The sequence below is a fragment of the Phyllobates terribilis genome, unplaced genomic scaffold, assembly GCF_046119375.1.
Source record: "Phyllobates terribilis strain yellow unplaced genomic scaffold, ASM4611937v1 Scaffold_2__4_contigs__length_985480577, whole genome shotgun sequence".
In the NCBI taxonomy this organism is placed as follows: domain Eukaryota; kingdom Metazoa; phylum Chordata; class Amphibia; order Anura; family Dendrobatidae; genus Phyllobates; species Phyllobates terribilis.
The window spans coordinates 72,592,652-72,610,227 of NW_027362762.1; the positions used below are offsets into that span (position 1 = coordinate 72,592,652).

The 17,576-nt window shown below is 47.0% G+C and overlaps 1 protein-coding gene across 4 annotated transcripts in view; it reads right to left on the reverse strand.

Annotated features, from left to right (window-relative positions):
- DYNC2H1 (dynein cytoplasmic 2 heavy chain 1) overlaps positions 1 to 17,576 on the reverse strand; it is a 525,522-nt gene that overhangs the window by 352,658 nt on the left and 155,288 nt on the right. For all 4 annotated transcript variants that reach the window (XM_073662117.1, XM_073662115.1, XM_073662114.1 and 1 more), the window contains exon 63: positions 12,407 to 12,516. In XM_073662117.1, coding sequence (XP_073518218.1) covers positions 12,407 to 12,516 — 110 coding nt within the window. The remainder of the gene's footprint in view (positions 1 to 12,406; positions 12,517 to 17,576) is intronic.

Here is a 17,576-nt window from a genome sequence, read left to right on the forward strand (position 1 = left end):
ATGACATTGACCTTATGTGTCTTCTTTCAAAGAATGTTTTCACAGTTTTTGCTCTATGGCAGGATGCATTATCATCTTGAAAAATTATGTCATCATCCCCAAACATCCTTTCAATTGATGGGATAAGAAAACTGTCCAAAATATCAATGTAAACTTGGGCATTAATTGAAGATGTAATGAAAGCCATCTCCCCAGTGCCTTTACCTGACATGCAGCCCCATATCATCAATGACTGCGGAAATTGCATGTTCTCTTCATGCAGTCATCTTTATAAATCTCATTGGAACGGCACCAAACAAAAGTTCCAGCATCATCACCTTGCCCAATGCATATTCGCGATTCATCACTGAATATGACTTTCATCCAGTCATCCACAGTCCACGATTACTTTTCCTTAGCCCATTGTAACCTTGTTTTTTTCTGTTTAGGTGTTAATGATGGCTTATGTTTAGCTTTTCTGTATGTAAATCCCATTTCCTTAAGGCGGCTTCTTACAGTTCGGTCACAGACATTGACTCCAGTTTCCTCCCATTCGTTCCTCACTTGTTTTGTTGTGCATTTCCTGTTTTGGAGAAATATTGCTTCAAGTTTCTGGTCTTGACGCTTTGATGTCTTCCTTGGTCTACCAGTATGTTTGCCTTTAACAACATTCCCATGTTGTTTGTATTTGGTCCAGATTTTAGACACAGCTGACTGTGAACAACCAACATCTTTTGCAACATTGCGTGATGATCTACCTTGTTTTAAGAGTTTGATAATCCTCTCCTTTGTTTCAATTGACATCTCTCGTGTTGGAGCCATGATTCATGTCAGTCCACTTGGTGCAAAAGCTCTCCAAGGTGTGATCACTCCTTTTTAGATAGAGACTAACAAGCAGATCTAATTTGATGTAGGTGTTAGTTTTGGAAATGAAAATTTACAGGGTGATTCCATAATTTTTCCTCAGAAATGAGTGATTCCATAATTTTTTCCCTCTGCTTCGTCTGAAAAAAAGGAGATTTTTGTGTACTCACCATAAAATCTCTTTCTCTTAGCCTCTAATTGGGGGACACAGGACCATGGGTGTTATGCTGCTGTCCACTAGGAGGCGACACTATGCATAATCTGAAAAAGATTAACCGTGGCTCCTCCTCTGCAGTATACACGTCAGCCTTCTCCAGTTTTGTGCAAAAGCAGTAGGAGGAAAGTAACATGGATAACATAATCATGCCTATAAAAAGGCAACTATGTGCGAGCTCAAGAAAAAACAATATGAGAACTCAACATAACAACGGCCCGGAACGGGCAAAAGGGTGGGAGCTGTGTCCCCCAATTAGAGGCTAAGAGAAAGAGATTTTACGGTGAGTACACAAAAATCTCCTTTACTCTGTCGCCTCATTGGGGGACACAGGACCATGGGACGTCCCAAAGCAGTCCCTGGGTGGGAAGAAATGGATGAATATTGTGTAGACAGGACCCTACAATTGGGGCACTGCCGCCTGCAGAACACATCTACCCAGGCTCGCGTCTGCTGAGGACTGGGTATGAACTCTGTAGTGTTTGGTAAATGTGTGTAGGCTAGTCCAGGTGGCTGTCTTACACACTTGTTGTGCCGAAGCCTGGTGCCGAATGGCCCAGGAGGCCCCTACCGCACGTGTAGAGTGTGCCGTAATTCCTGCTGGAAGAGGAGAATTTTTGAGGCGGTAGGCCTCTTGTATGGTGGATTTGATCCACCTGGCAAGGGTAGCTTTGGAAGCTGGCAGACCCTTGCGACCGCCTTCCAGTAGAAGTTAAAGCGAATCAGACTTCTGGAAGGGCGCAGTCCTAGACACATAGATACGCAATGCCCTGACAAGGTCAAGCGTATGCAGAGCCTTCTGCACTCTATGAACCGGGACCGGACAGAGGGATGGCAGTGAAATTTCCTCATTGAGGTGGAAGTTGGACACAACCTTCAGAAGGAAGGATGGGACCGTACGGAGAACTACCTTGTCCTGGTAAAAAAAACAGGAAGGGCCGCCTGCAGGAGAGTGCTGTCAGTTCACACCCTGCGTAGCGAGGTGATTGCCACCAGGAAAACCACTTTCTGGGATAGAAGGCGGAGTGGGACTTCACTAAGGGGTTCAAAGGGTGTTTCCTGCAATGCTGTCAGCACCAGGTTGAGGTCCCACGTTTCTAGTGGGCGTCTGTAGGGGGGGGACCAATCGGGAAACCCCCTGAAGAAATGTCCTTACTTGCGGCTTGTTAGCAATGCACTTATGAAAAAGCACTGAGAGAGCTGACACCTGGCTCTTAAGGGAGGCCAGGGACAGTCTGGCCTCCAGACCCGTTTGGAGAAACCCAAGTACCCTGGGGAGGGAATAAGGGAATGGGGTCTGGCTAAGAGATTCGCCCCAGGTAAAGAAGGCTTTCCAGGTACGGTAATAAATCTTAGCAGAGGTTGGCTTCCGTGCTCTGATCATGGTTGCAATGACGTCCGGCGAGAACCCTGACTGGTTTAGAACCCAGGTCTCAATGGCAACGCCGTCAAATTGAGGGCCCCTGAGTTCTGGTGGTAGAACGGGCCTTGTGACAGAACATCCGGGCGGTCGGGGAGACGCCAGGGGACGTCTGCTGTGAGCTGTAAGATGTCGGCGTACCATGTACGTCTGGGCCAGTCCGGTGTGATTAGGATGGTTGGAACTCCCTCTTGCTTGATCTTCCTCACCACTCTGGATATCAGGGGGAGAGGTAGAAAAATGTACAGGAGCTGGAACTGGATCCAGTCCTGAACCAGGGCGTCCGCTCCTAGTGCCTGCGGGTCGTGTGTTCTGGCCATGAAGTTGGAGACCTTGGCATTGAAGTGGGATGCCATTAGGTCCACGTCCGGAGTCACCCAGCGATGGCAGATCTGGCGAAAAACTTCGGGATGGAGAGACCGCTCTCCCGAGTCCATTGCTTGCCGGCTGAGGAAGTCTGCTTCCCAGTTGTCCACACCCGGAATGTGGACCGCAGAGAGAACCGTACCTGTGTCTTCCACCCAGTGGAGAATGTGCGTCATCGCCTGGGCACTGCGGGTCCCCCCATGGTGATTCACATATGCCACAGCCGTGGCATTGTCCGACTGTACTCTGATGTGAGAGGCTGCCAGTAAGTGATGGAAGGCTCTCAACGCCAGGAGGATGGCACGAATTTCCAAGATGTTGATGGGCATGGTTGCTTCCGCTGGTGACCACTTGCACTGTGCTTTGTGGTGTAAGTGCACCGCACCCCAACCCGTCAGGCTCGCGTCGGTGGTCAGAACCTTCCATTGACCAGTGAGAAAGGATTTCCCCTTTGTTAGTGAGGTTGGCTTGAGCCACCAGTGCAGGGACCTCCTGGTTGACGACGTCAGCTGGAACTCCCTGTCGAGAGAAAAATGGGTTCCTGTCCCATGACTTGAGGATGGCTAGTTGGAGAGGCCTGAGGTGAAGCTGGGCAAATGGGACCGCTTCTATTGCCTCCATCATCCTGTCAAGGACTCTCATGGCAAACCGGAGAGATCGAGGGGGTTTGCTGAGGAGGGTGCGAACTCCTAGACGGAGAAGCAGTTTGTCCTTGGGAAGGAGCACTAGACCACTGAAGGGGTTGAATAGCATTCCCAGGAAGGTCAGAGACTGACTCGGGGTTGGTGATGACTTTTGTAGGTTGACTAACCAGCCCAGGCGACTCAGAGTGTCGATTGTGATTGAGACGCTGAGCTCGTAGTCCTTGAAAGTAGGAGCCTTGATAAGGAGATCGTCCAGGTATGGAACGACTACTATGCCTCTGGAGTGCAGGACATCCATGGTGGCTGCCATGACTTTGGTAAACCCTCTGGGAGCCGTGGCGAGTCCGAAAGGGAGAGCCACTAACTGGTAGTGGTCCTGGTCGATGACGAACCTGAGAAATCTCTGATGGGCGGGTGCAATTGGTATATGCAGGTATGCGTCTTGTATGTCTATGGAGGCGAGAAATTCTCCCTTCTCCATGGACGCAATGATGGACCGAAGGGACACAATGCGGAAGTGACGTACCCGTACATATTTGTTGAGCTGTTTTAGGTCCAGTATGGGCCGTACGCCGCCTCCTTTCTGGGGGACTACGAATAGATTGGAGTAGAACCCTCGGAAGTGCTCGGCCGCGGGGACCGGTAATATGACTCCTGCTTGAAGAAGCGAGGAGACCGCTTGGCGGAAGGCACGAGCCTTGGCTGGCGGCTTTGGGGGAACAGAAAGACAGTCTGTTTGTGGAAGTGAACTCTATTTTGTATCCCAAAGACACTAGTTCACTGACCCACCTGTTTTCTGTAATAGGCAGCCAGACTTGATGAAAGAGCAAAAGTCGGCCGCCTACGGGTGGGGTGTCTTCCGGAGTCCGTGAGTCATGATGAGGAGGAAATCTGAGATTTTCCTCCTTTGGACTTTGACTAGCCTGCTTTTGACTGCCAGGTCTTGTCTGACTTTTGCGTCGACCGCGAGTTGTCCCTGCGTGGGGAGCGGTTGCAATTTTGTGCTGGACGCGAGACGGACCAGTCCGAAGAGTTCCGAAACGATCGGAATAGAGTTGGTTTACGCTTCCTGGAAGTGCGTTTAGAGTTTCAGTTGGGGGAGAGAGGTACTCATACCCTCGGTGGCGTTGGATATCATCATGTCCAGCTGTTCGCCAAAAAGTCGACCACTGAGGTACGGGAGGTGCGTGAGGGACTTCCTTGAGGCTGCGTCTGTTTCCATTCCCGCAGCCAGAGGATACGCCGAATCGTGATGGCGTTTGATGCTATCCCTGCCGCACCCCTTGCTGAATGCAGAACTGCATGAAGCATGTAATCTGCTACAACTGCTATTTGAACCGCTTGGTCCGACAGCTCAGGAGCAGATGCTTGGAGGTTAGCTTGTAAATTTTTGGGGCCAAGCCAGGATGGCCTTGGCAGCCCAAACTGAAGAGAACGCGGGAGCCAGGGAGGCCCCTGCGGCCTCGAAAATTGAACGAGCCTTGCGTTCCACCTGCTGCATCCCAGAGGGTTGAGCTATCTGGCAGTGAAAGGAGTGACTGTGGTGCTAGCCTAGAGACTGGGGGATCCACTTTGGGTGGATCTGTCCATTCCTTGGTGAGCTCCTGTGGGAAGGGGTACCGTGCCTCCAGTCTGGATCCGCCCCCTCTATGACACTGTAGAGTGTCATATTTGTCATCCGGGGGGCGGGCCGGGGGAGGCGGAGAGGAGGTGGCGGCTTCGGCTAGGCCGTGGTCTAAATTAGATGCCCGATGCCCAGAGGGGCTCCAGGCCGGCGCGGAAGTCCGGGAGGGGGTCGGATCTGAACCGGACCCCCCCCCCGGATTTCAAGGCAGGATAGCGGTGGGGGTATAAGCAGAAGGGGGGCCCTGAGAAGAGTCCCCCTGAGGCACCATAGAGCTGGTGCTGCCGCAGAGACAGGGCGCAGGGAGGCCTTTGCCTGTATTGTGCCATGCCTGCCTGCACTCCCCCTGGCCCCGACAGGAGCCCGCAGCAGGGCTGGGGTCCCTGGATTCAGCTGCAGTGTGCTGGCTACTGGGAGCTGCAGAGTGCTGCCTGTTCAGGCCCTACCTGAGGCGTTTCAACCTAATGTTCCCAGAGGGGGATTAGGGAGGGTGCTGCTGTCACCATCAGGGGGCTTTATCCTCGCCTCGACCTCAACCCAGAAACCAAAAGGAATTGGGGAAGGAGGGGGTCTCAACTTCGAACCAGCACCCGAGGGGCTGGGGAAGGAGCGACATGGGGAATAGCCATCTCTACTTCAACCCTGCACCCCATAATAGGGGGCAGAGGAAGGAGCCATGCCGGGAGTCTCGCAGGAGACCCACTTTTCTTCATCTGTAATCCCGTCTGAGAAAACGGAGTAAAAGTTTTAGGTGTGCCTCCTATGCGACACTAAGCAAAAACTGGAGAAGGCTGATGCCGTCCAGGGGTGTATACTGCAGAGGAGGAGCCACGGTTAATCTTTTTCAGATTATGCATAGTGTCGCCTCCTAGTGGACAGCAGCATAACATCCATGGTCCTGTGTCCCCCAATGACGAGACAGAGTTATTACCTTTACGGAGTACCACATTTTTTATCTTGATTTCTTTTATTGTTAAAGTCCTAAAGTTGCCATTTGAAATGACTTTAGTTTTGTGCCATGTCTGTGATCTGCTTTTTTTCAACAACATTAAACAACTGAATGAACATCCTCCGAGCCCGGTGATTCCATAATTTTTGTATATTGCAGCTCAAAATCCTTAATCTTCAGATTTCATGATGCACACAGTCAAGACAGAGGCAGCAAAACAACTCCAAAACATCTGTGAATCTCCACCATATTTGACTGTAGGTATTGTGTTCTTTTCTTTACAGGCCTCATTCTGTTTTTGATAAACAGTAGAATGATGTGCTTTACCAAAAAGCTCTATCTTTGTCTCATCTGTCCACAAGACGCTTTCCCAGAAGGATTTTGGCAAACTGCGTCTAGCTTTTTTATGTCTCTGTGTCAGCAGTGGGGTCCTCCTGGGTCTCCTGCCATAGCATTTCATTTCATTCAAATGTCAATAGATTGTTCGCACTGACACTTATGCACCCCGAGACAGCAGAACAGCTCGATTTTCTTTGGAACTTGAAAGGTTGCAACGCAGGATAGTCCAGATGATGGAAAAGCAACCGCAATCAATTTTTCTCTGCTGTCCACGTCCAGAGAGATTAGCTACAGTGCCATGGGTTGTAAACTTCTTGATTATGTTGCGCACTGTGGACAAAAGGAATATTAAGATCTCTGGAGATGGACTTGTAACCTTGAGATAGTTGATATTATTCAACAATTTTGGTTCTCAAGTCCTCAGACCGTTCTCTTCTCATTCTGTTTTCCATGCTTAGTGTGGCACACAGACACACAATGCAACGATTGAGTCAACTTCTTCCCTTTTTATCTGGTTTCAGGTGTGATTTACATATTGCCCTCCCCTGTTACTTGCCACAGGTGAGCTTGAATGAGCATCACATGCTTGAAACAAAGCCCACAATTTTGGAAAGGTGGCAACAATTATGTCTGGCCCATTTTGGGGGTTTTGTGTGAAGTTATGTCCAATTTTTTCTCTGTTTTTTTTGTGTTGGTCCCATACACACAAAAGGAAATAAACATGTGTCTAACAAAACATGTGTAATTGCAATACGTTTCTGGGAGAAATCCTTCATTTTCTGGAACAATTTCAAGGGTGCAAACACTTTCGGCCATGACTGTATATATATTATTTTGTATGTATGTATGTACACATCCCAAACACGTGATAATCTGGTGTGTCAGCTCGATCCATTGTCCCTAGCGCTGATCACTTATTTACAGGTGACAGCAGCCAGAGATCTTGTGTACACCAGTGTGGGATGACCATCTCCTAGACAAATAGCACCTACATAAGCAATCACGCCTTCTACAGGCCGGGAGCCATGAAAGGACTGGTGCAAATCATTCATTTAGAAGTATTACCACTAATTTTACAACCAAATTTTAAGGATTATTGTTAGGGCTGGATTCACACACAGCGTTCTGTAGCTTTTTCAACAGTATTTTCCGTCAAAAACAATAGCGTCGGATGTTACTTCAAAGTCGGTAAAAACAAATTATTTTATTTTCGTGGCATCTTTTTCTTTAATCTTCTCTCTCATCCTTGAGCGATTTTCCGGTTTCGCACTTTTGCATTTTTCCTAACCCTTTTTTTAAAAGCTGTAACTTTTATTTTTCCGGAAGGAAGGATTGTTCTTTTTTTGTGGGACGAGTTGTAGTTTTTGAATGACATCATTCATTTTACTGATACACTGTACTGGAAAATGGAAAAATAAAAACGCCCCCAGTGTGATATAATGGAGATTAAAAAAAACAACGCTGCTATAGTTTTATGAGTTTTGTTTTTACCGCATTCATTGTGTGGTAAAAGTGACCTGGAAATATGATTCTTCAGGTCAAGATTAGCGCAGAGATGCTAAACTTCTAAAGATTTATTTTATTTAAAGGGGTATTTCCATCTCCAAGATCCTATCTCAATATGTAGTAGGTGCATTAATAATAATATTACCAAATACCTCCAATTAGAAATGTAGTATAGTTCTTCTGATTCACTATGTCGCTTACCCCATGTGCAGGGCATTTCAGTAGCTTAGGTATTCATGGTTACGACCACTCATAGTGACAGTTAGCTGCTAGTGGTCGTAACCATGGATACCAAAGCTACTGCACACATGGGGTAAGCGACATAGCGAATCAGAAGAACTATACTACATTTCTAATTGGAGGCATTTACAGATATTATTATTATTACACCTACTACATATTGGGATAGGATCTTGGAGATGGGAATACCCCTTTAAGTAGTGAGGAAAAAAATCAAAAACTTGTAAACTCCTATATAATGTATATATGTATACATATAATTTTCGGAGACCTGTAACAATTTCATCTTTCCATCAATGGAGCGGTGTGAGGGCTTTTTATTTGGTGGTGAGCTGATGGTTTAATTTGTACCATATCGGGGTACATAAGACTTTATGATAACTTTTTATTACAATTCTTAGGGGAGGGTCAGTGACTAAGAAAAAAAAAAGGTGTGCCAATTTAAAATGCTTTGTTTTTGTATCACGGGCAAAATCTGCTGTTCAACGGGCTCAGCACCTGAGCCTGGCGTCGGACGTGTGACGACATACGTGTACAAGCAGTATGGTGTGGGTCTGATGCTTTTTCTTACTTTTCTAAAGGACTTCAAAAATGGCAGGAAAAAAAGCATCTTTTAAATCTCTCAAAATAAAAAAAAGCCACAATAATGTTTGTAAAATACGCTGTTAAAAGCATTTCATTTGTGGCATTTTTTTTTTTTACTAATTTGTTTGAAAAAATGCTGACAAAATATTGTGTGTGTGAAGGAGCCCCTAAATAATAGAGAGGCCGATAGATGGAGTCCAAAAACTTCAGGAAAGGAGAGAAGTGAGGGAGGCCAGGGTGTTTTTTGTTCTTACCGATGGTTTCAAAGAACAGATCTAACTCGGCGAAGACAATGGCGAAATGTAAATGTGTGAATGGAAAAATACAGAAAAGTGGTCAAAACATCAAACATACAAAAAGAAGGTGATTATCATACGGCTTTATCAATTAGAGACATTCAGAGCACATTGATGACCATACACATTAGGCGTTAGTCTAAAGATCCAGCTGACAACGCCCAAATGTCCCCCCTAAATGCTTTAGGTAGAACTAAGCACCGCCGGGGCTGGTCGCAAGATACATATAACTTTTCTATCCACCCGTAGATGTGGCAGGTTTCATATATTTTATTTAAAGAGTAACTGCAGTTTTAGAAAACTTTTCACTTGCCAGAAGTTTTGATTAGTGGGGGTCCAGGTGCTAAGACCCCTAATGGCTGGAAAATTGAAGGGGTGCGAGTCCTCAGCTGAGAGCTCAGAGACTGAAGAAGTCCTTGGTGTCCACCTTCAGTTCTGCCCCCCTGTTTTAGTGATATGTGGGGGTCTCAGCACCTTGACCCTCAATAATTTGAAACTTTTTTTCAAAGCACTTTGACACATCAAACGTTTTCTGAAAACGATGTCATACTTTATTTAGTTTTTTAAAGTTTCCAAAGACAGACTTATTGCGTCCTTACGAGCAGCACAGATATAAAAAAGTGTTGTAAACATATACACAGGGTGCCCGAAAAATGCAAAAAAAAAAAAAAGCTCGCCAGTACCGGCAATGGAAATGGTTTGACAGACATTGATCCAATTTTACCCACAAGCTGTTGGGGGAAGATGGAAAACCGATAGATCATGTCAGCAACATGGAGGCATCTTGGGAAGGTAAGGGTGCGACACACTAAACTGGTAAAGAATTTCACGTTAATACTTTTAATGTTAATACTTTTAATCTCTCATTTTATATGCAATTTGTCTTTTCAGAGAGGAAGAGGACTAGAACTTATTTCCCAGAGGAGCATGCATGGCTTAAAAGTCTCCTTACTCTGACATGCCAGGCTTGGATTGTCATTGTTCATGAGGAGAAACATTACTCCTTCGACACCAGTCCAGAAACTCTCACCTAGCCAAATCAGATCTCATACTTTGCACTGATGAGGGGCAACACCCCAAAACACCGTGTCTGCAAATAGAGATTCTGGTTTGGCTTTTATCTTAAATCAAATTGCAAGTCTCGTGAAAGAGTCGATATTGACTTTTGGGATTGCGGCTTCCAATAGGTGGCACAAGAGTTCTAGTCCTCTTCCTCTCTGAAGAGACAATTTGCATATTTAATTTCCCAGAGGAGCATGCAGGGCTTATAAAGTCTCCTCACTCTGACATGCCAGGCTTGGCTTGTCATTCTCCACGTTACCCCAATCTCTCATTTTAAAACAGTGATTTCTCTTCGATAAGGAGTAGCGTTACCCAAGCAGAATCTTGAGTTCGTCCTTATTTCTGGTGAACGAAGGAAATGTGTCATTGTAGAAAATTTCAACTCAACACAAACCCAAAGAGTTCCCCCATTACCCAAAGTGCTGATACTAAACTTCTTCCCATCAGTGAAGAGCACCATGGTTTTTTTGAAGGCAGGGGTGGATGTCACCTATTCTGCAAATTCTGTCCGATAGTTCTGGTGGTCCTCAGTCAGGCGTCGCAGTATCAGTTTTGTAAGTGGGCCACTTATGGCATCGCTAAATTGAGGCACAGGTAAACCCATGTTCCAGAGACAGATGACGAATGCTAAATTGCGGGCTCTCGCTGAGTGAGGCAGGTACGGCGGCTGCAGTTTCTACAAAACGTAGCACTTTTCATTTGTTGAGTGAACCCGATTCTCGGAAATTGGCAGGGAGCTTGGTATCTGCTCTGTGGGTCATGGACGGCCTATTTGGGTAAGTCTGCTGTGATGACACGTGTGCTTGGTTCCCCAGAAATTAGGATGATCTGAAGACGTTCTTGTAGTGCCGGCGTCCCTGCCCTCTGCTAGGCAGGGACGCTGTTCCCCTCACCGCTCTGCTCCGTGCCCGGCGTCCCTCTCCCGCTCTGCTGGCAGCGCGCGCTCCTTCCCGGCCACTGTGCTTAGGGCGCGCGCGCGCGCCCTCCCTCCCTCTTAAAGGGGTCGCGCGCGCCGTCCTAAGGAGTCCCCGGCCAATGGCCGGAGGACTTTACCATATATAAGGCACCTCCTCCAAAATGGAGGTGCCCGAGCAATGTTGTTGCACCGTTCTACTCTGCTTCAGCCCTCAGGTCCCGTTGCCAGTTACCTGCCAGTTACCTGCCAGATTCCTGCCAGCTTGCTGTCCTAATCCTGCCTGATTTCCTGTTACCTGCCTGCCTGCCTGAGGTCCGACGGTCTGCCTTACAACTCCGGTCAGTCTGTCTAAGGACCAACTTGCTCGCTCACCTGGGAGCGCACATCAGCTACCTGCCTGCTTGCCTGAGGTCCGACGGTCTGCCTTACAACTCCGGTCAGTCTGTCTATGGACCAGCTTGCCCGCTCACCTGGGAGCGCTTCTCCGCTACCTGCCTGCTTGCCTGCCCCGAGGCTCCGCTGTCACGTGCTGTGACCACCAGCTATTCCAGACTCTTGCCCGCTCACCTGGGAGCGCTTCTCCGCTACCTGCCTGCTTGCCTGCCCGGAGGCTCCGCTGTCACGTGCTGTGACCACCAGCTATTCCAGACTCTTGCCCGCTCACCTGGGAGCGCTTCTCCGCTACCTGCCTGCTTGCCAGCCCGGGGGTTCCGCTGTCACGTGCTGGGACCACCAGCTATTCCAGAGACTCTTGCCCACTCACCTGGGAGCGCTTCTCCGCTACCTGCCTGCGTGCCTACCTGGAGGCTCCGCCGTCACGTGCTGTGACCACCTGCTATTCCAGAGACTCTCGCTTGCTCACCTGGGAGCACACATCCTCCATCTGCCTTGCTAGCCTACCTGGAGGTTCAGCCATCACAGGTCGTACCTACCCTTTACCTAGAGACTGCCCCGGTCACTTGCCGTGACCTCCAGCCCGTTCTTCCAGAGACTGCCCCGGTCACTTGCCGTGACCTCCAGCCCGTTCTTCCAGAGACTGCCCTGATCACTTGCCGTGACCTCCTGCCCGTACACCCAGGGACTGTCCCGGTCACCTGCTGTGACTGCCTGCCTGGTCGCCACCCGCTCCCTTACAAGGACCGCTCCCTTGTATAGTAGCCCAGAGGTTCCGCCTCCCAGACCCGTTACAGTTCTGTTTGTGTAAAATAGTTTTGGGGTTTTTTTTTTTTTTGCAATTATTTACAAAACCTAGCCAACAACATCAAACCATTAGTATTGCACGTTTCTGAAAGAGAGGAAAAATAAATGACTTTGGTTCGGCAAAAATTCTGGCAAAATTATTGGAAAAAAACATTGTAAACAACTCGATCCATTCACTCCGAACAACAAATGTCATTATTACCTGTAAAATGACCAGTGCGTTCTCCACCGACAGCTCATCGGGGGGCAGACCTTCACTTTTCCAAATCAGTTGTTCGCTTTCAGTCGACAAAAACCTCCTTAAATCAAAAGCTGAGAAAATAGGAAAATCAATACGTGTTACATTTCTTTAGCTAATGAGCTAGAAACAGAGAAGACGATAAATTAAGTACCCGGCAATTTGCTGCGTACGGTCCTCTGATACTAATCGCCCTCTTATTGTGGGCAGAAACATTAGTGAGAGCTGAGAAAACAGCGTGTATACATGAGTCCTGGCAATGGGTTCACTGAATAAAATCATTGCCCTCAGTAAGTCCCTGCAATTGGTACAATGAATGAGAGTAATATGAAATGAGTGAACTTAAACGGATATTCAGTATCAGATTATACAGGGGATGTTTTGCAGAGGGCTCCAGATAAATAAAATCGTCACCAAAGAATATAATTTTTTTCATTGAGGGACACAGGAAACCATTACACTAAGGATTACAGCCTAGAGAAAAATAATAATCAGCTCCTCCTCAGCAGGTTACACCCACCTACTGGCAATAAGCTATTCAGTTTAGCTTAGTGTCACTAAGGAGGCAGACGGGGTCTGGAGTCTCCAGACCCGTTTCTGTCAATGGTATTTTTTAGTTATTTTTATTCTAATCTTCTCCTCTAGAAAGGGAAAAAAAGAGCATAGTTTGCCAGTGGTAAGACCGTAGCTTCTCTAGTCTGGATGGTAGGAACCTTTCCTTGTCCTAACACAGTCAGCATTCAGGTACTAGTGAGGACAGTCCTTGTCCCTGGTCTCCTGCTCGCCCACCCCCTAGACCCTAGCGCACTGCATGGAACGAAGACCAAGCCGAAAACTTGGACCATGAAATGAATCAAGCCTCTTCAGGACAGGCAGACAGATCTTCAAACATCCCGTTGTGTTGAGTTAGCTCCCAGCCCACATCCTCTGTGGCGCACGCTCCCTGCAGTCCAATCTTTTTCCCTTTCAGAGATCTTACATGTGCCTTTTCTGACTTTTGTCATCTTCTAGTCTTCTCTAGAGGTGCTCTTGGTTCTGCCGCCTTCCCGGTCCTTCCCATGACCCATCACGGTCCTTCTGGTGCCAGGATTCAAATTTAGTTCTGATGCGGTCAACCCCCTATTCCCTCAGCCAATCATGCTGTAGCGTGTTTTCTTTTGGCATTGCAGCTTCCCTACGCCTCCCACTTCCCGGGCAATGCCATTTTCTCACTTTGCAGCATCCCCTAGCCTCAACAGCAGTTTCTTCCCAGCGTTCATCTGCACTCCTCAGACCAGGACTCCAGAACTGCTAGGCTGCTTACACCTGGGAACAAGTGTTTGGAGCGAGGCGGCGCCCACTAGTCGGGTTCTGACCAGGAGTATGTATAATTCATACATACCCTCCGGACAGTGTGTGCGCTGGGGGGATTCATAAGTCTGCATTCACACAGAGTGACTGCAGACTTATCATTTTGGACAGAACAACCCCTTAAGTTTTGTCTTAAGCATGTTAAATGCTGCTCTATGGGGTTGAGATCTGATGATTGACTCTTCCGTTGAAGGATAGTCCACTTCTTTGCTTTAAAATAATGATTTTTGGCAAAGTCTAATCTGGCCTTTCAATTTTTAAGGCTGATTAATGGTTTGCACCGTGTGGTGGACCCTCTGCATTTGCTCTCATGAAGTCTTCTCTTTATGGTAGTCTTAGTGTCACGGTTTCATCACTCAATGTGTCCTAGGGACGCTGTGAGTGACTCCGTAGGATCTGAGGCGTGCTAGACTATCAGCATGGTGAGTGGCAGCCCAGTCGTCCAATTTGAGGCTGGGGCGTGCTGGGCTGCCAGCATTTTAATTGACAGCACTGCTGCTCAAGCTGGCCTAGCCTGCGGGCTTTCCTCCAGGTTCTTGATAATTCACTAGCTATTTAGCAGGCTAACCGTGAGCAGACCATTGTCAGGTGTAGCTTTGCTCAGTCTGGTCTGTGCTCAGTGCACTGTGTTCAATTTCCTAATCTTTGTTGCCGGACCATGAATTTGTCTTAACTAGTGTTGAGCATTCCAATACTGAAATATCGGGTATCGACCGATATTCGCGGTATCGGAGTTCCGATACCGAGTTCCGATACTTTTAGAATATCGAATACTGGAATCGGAAGTTCCCATAATGCCTGCGCTCTGCAGTGTCTCTGAAGGATGACAAGCTGGATGGCAGCGCTCAGCTTACTGTACTTGTCATTTAGTGTTAAAGGATTTATTTAAAAAAATTAATAGTGTTTTCATGCACCCGTCTCTTTAACAAAGCCGGCCGGCAATTCAGCAGCGGCATACACCGTACCCGACAATTTACAACAGAAAGAATAGAGCACCACACATAGATTAGATAGATAGAAACATGTCAGTCACATATATAAGAAGAACAGTGACAGTGTTGGTTACTGTACTTGTCATTTAGTGTTAAAATAAAGGATTTATTTAAAAAAAAATTGGCGTGGGGTTCCCCGTAATTTTAGTCTCTAGCGGAGGTTAAGCAGACGGCTGGGGCAGATGTTTGAAGCCTGGGAAGGGGGTAATACCCACGGAGCTTCCCAGGCTACTAATATCAGCCCCCAGCTGAATACCTAGCCTTTACTAACTATTAAAATGGGGGATCCCCCCAAAAAAATGACGTGGGGTCCCCCCTATTTTAATAGCTAGCAAAGGCTAGGCAGACAGCTGGGGGATGATATTAATAGCCCAGGAAGGGTGCCATGAATATTGGCCCCCTCCCAGGCTAGAAACACCAGCCGTCAGCCGCCCCAGAAATGGCGCATCCATAGGATGCGCCAATTCTGGCACTTAGCCTCGCTCTTCCCACTGCCCTGTAGCGGTGGTAGTGGGGTAATAGGGCTGGGGTTGATGTCAGCTTATAATGCCAGCTGACATCAAGCCCAGGTTAGTAATGGAGAGGCGTCTATAAAACACCCCCATTACTAACCCCATAGTCAAAGTTAAAAAAAAACACAAACACCCAGAATAAAGTCCTTTAATTGAAATAAAGACAATTCTTTATTGTTCTAAATTAAACCATACTTACCACCACGCCCATTCCAGCTGAAGCCAACGATCTCCTGCAATAAAAGTAAAATAATAAAGCAACATCATCCTTACCTTTCCATGGTTCCCACGACGGCTCCAGCTCTGCTACATTCACATGATAGGCTGGATCGCAGCAGAACGCTGCCATCCAGCTTGCCATGCCGCACACACTGAGAAGCGCAGGCATGCTTGCGCAAATCAGTGTCTGGCTGTGACGGCATCCAGATGAGCCGAGGTCATGTCCAATGAACTCGGCTCACCTCATGCAAGTCACTGACAGCGTGGGAAAATTCTCATTTTTTGGGGGGGTCCCCCATTTTAATAGCTAGTAAAGGCTAGGTATTCAGCTGGGGGCTGATATTAGTAGCCTGGGAAGCTCCGTGGGTATTACCCCCTTCCCAGGCTTCAAACATCTGCCCCAGCCGTCTGCTTAACCTCCGCTAGAGACTAAAATTACGGGGAACCCCACGCCAATTTTTTTTTTTTTAATAAATCCTTTATTTTAACACTAAATGACAAATACAGTAATCAACACTATCACTGTACTTCTTATATATGTGACTGACATGTTTCTATCTATCTAATCTATGTGTGATGCTCTATCTTTCTGTTATAAATTGTCGGGTACCGCTGCTAAATTGCCGGCCGGCTTTTTTAAAGAGACAGTGCATGAAAACACTATTATTTTTTTTAATAAATCCTTTACACTAAATGACAAGTACAGTAAGCAACACTGTCACTGTACTTCATATATATGTGACTGACATGTTTCTATCTATCTAATCTATGTGTGAAGCTCTATTCTTTCTGTTGTAAATTGTCGGGTACCGGTGTATGCCGCTGATGAATTGCCAGCTTTTCGCGTAATACATTTTACATTATTCTTAGTTGTTTTCCTTCATGTAGAATTAACCTACAAGGAAAGAAAGGGTTTATTTTCATTCCGATATTTGTGGCCCATTGACTTGCATTGGTTTCCGGTAACGGAATCGGCGGTATCCGATACTTTTTGGGTATCGGTCCGATCCAATCCGATCTTTCCCGATATCGGAAGGTATCGCTCAAGATTAGTCTTAACTATTCGAGTATATAATCCCTTTAGCTCTTGACGCTCTCTGATCTCAGGTACTTGACCCAGTTTCGCTTAATCCTTTATCTTGACATAACCTCCTGGCATTTAACCCCAGACTGTAACTTGACCACGCCTTTGTCTTGGCCCTCTGTACTATGAGGCCTCCTGGTATCTGACCTCAGACCTCCTGACTATCCAGTCTCATGACTTGTCACATTGCAACCGACACTATTTTTCGACAGCATGGATCCCATTCACACACTTGGTGATCGTGTGGCGAATCGACTCAAGTGATTGAAGATTCAAGGTTCTGGTTCTTTTCAGCCATATCTTGACAGCCTCAATCGCAGGGTCAGGTGGCTAGCTTTATGAAAACTCCCCATAGGTCTTTGCTCCCAGTAGAGACTGCGATATCTGCACCTTATGAAGTTTAGTTGGTCTCCTCCGAACCAGTATTGGCCCATTCCTGATACATTTTCAGCTGAGAAAAAACAGTTTATGGGTGTTCAGGGAGGGTTGTAGGTTATTTTTACCCTACGACTTTGGTCTTGAGGGGATGAGTGCCAGCGAGTGGGAATAGTCATATTCCTATTGTGAGGGGATCCTCAGACTTGGGCATTTTCTTTGTCCCCACAAGTTGCAGAATGGTCTTCAATTGATGCCTTCTTTGATGCCTTAGGGGTTATCTATAAAGAACCCAACAGAATCCTGGTTGCTGAGGCTAGATACAGAGGAATAGCACCACAGACAAAGAAAGAGAGACAGAGAGAGGGAGATCTTTGAATATCTCTCTCTGTCCTTCCATAGGGGACCATGCCTCTTTGCCTTTTTGCAGAATGCATCAAATTGTTGATTTGGCCACTCCTAACATTTTTGCTATCTCTGACAAATTTCTCCTTTTTTTCAGCCTAATGATGGTCATTTTCTCTTCCATTGAGCGCTTCTTTGACCGCATGTTGTGGGTTCACAGCAACAGCATCCACATGCAAATGCCATACCTGGAACCA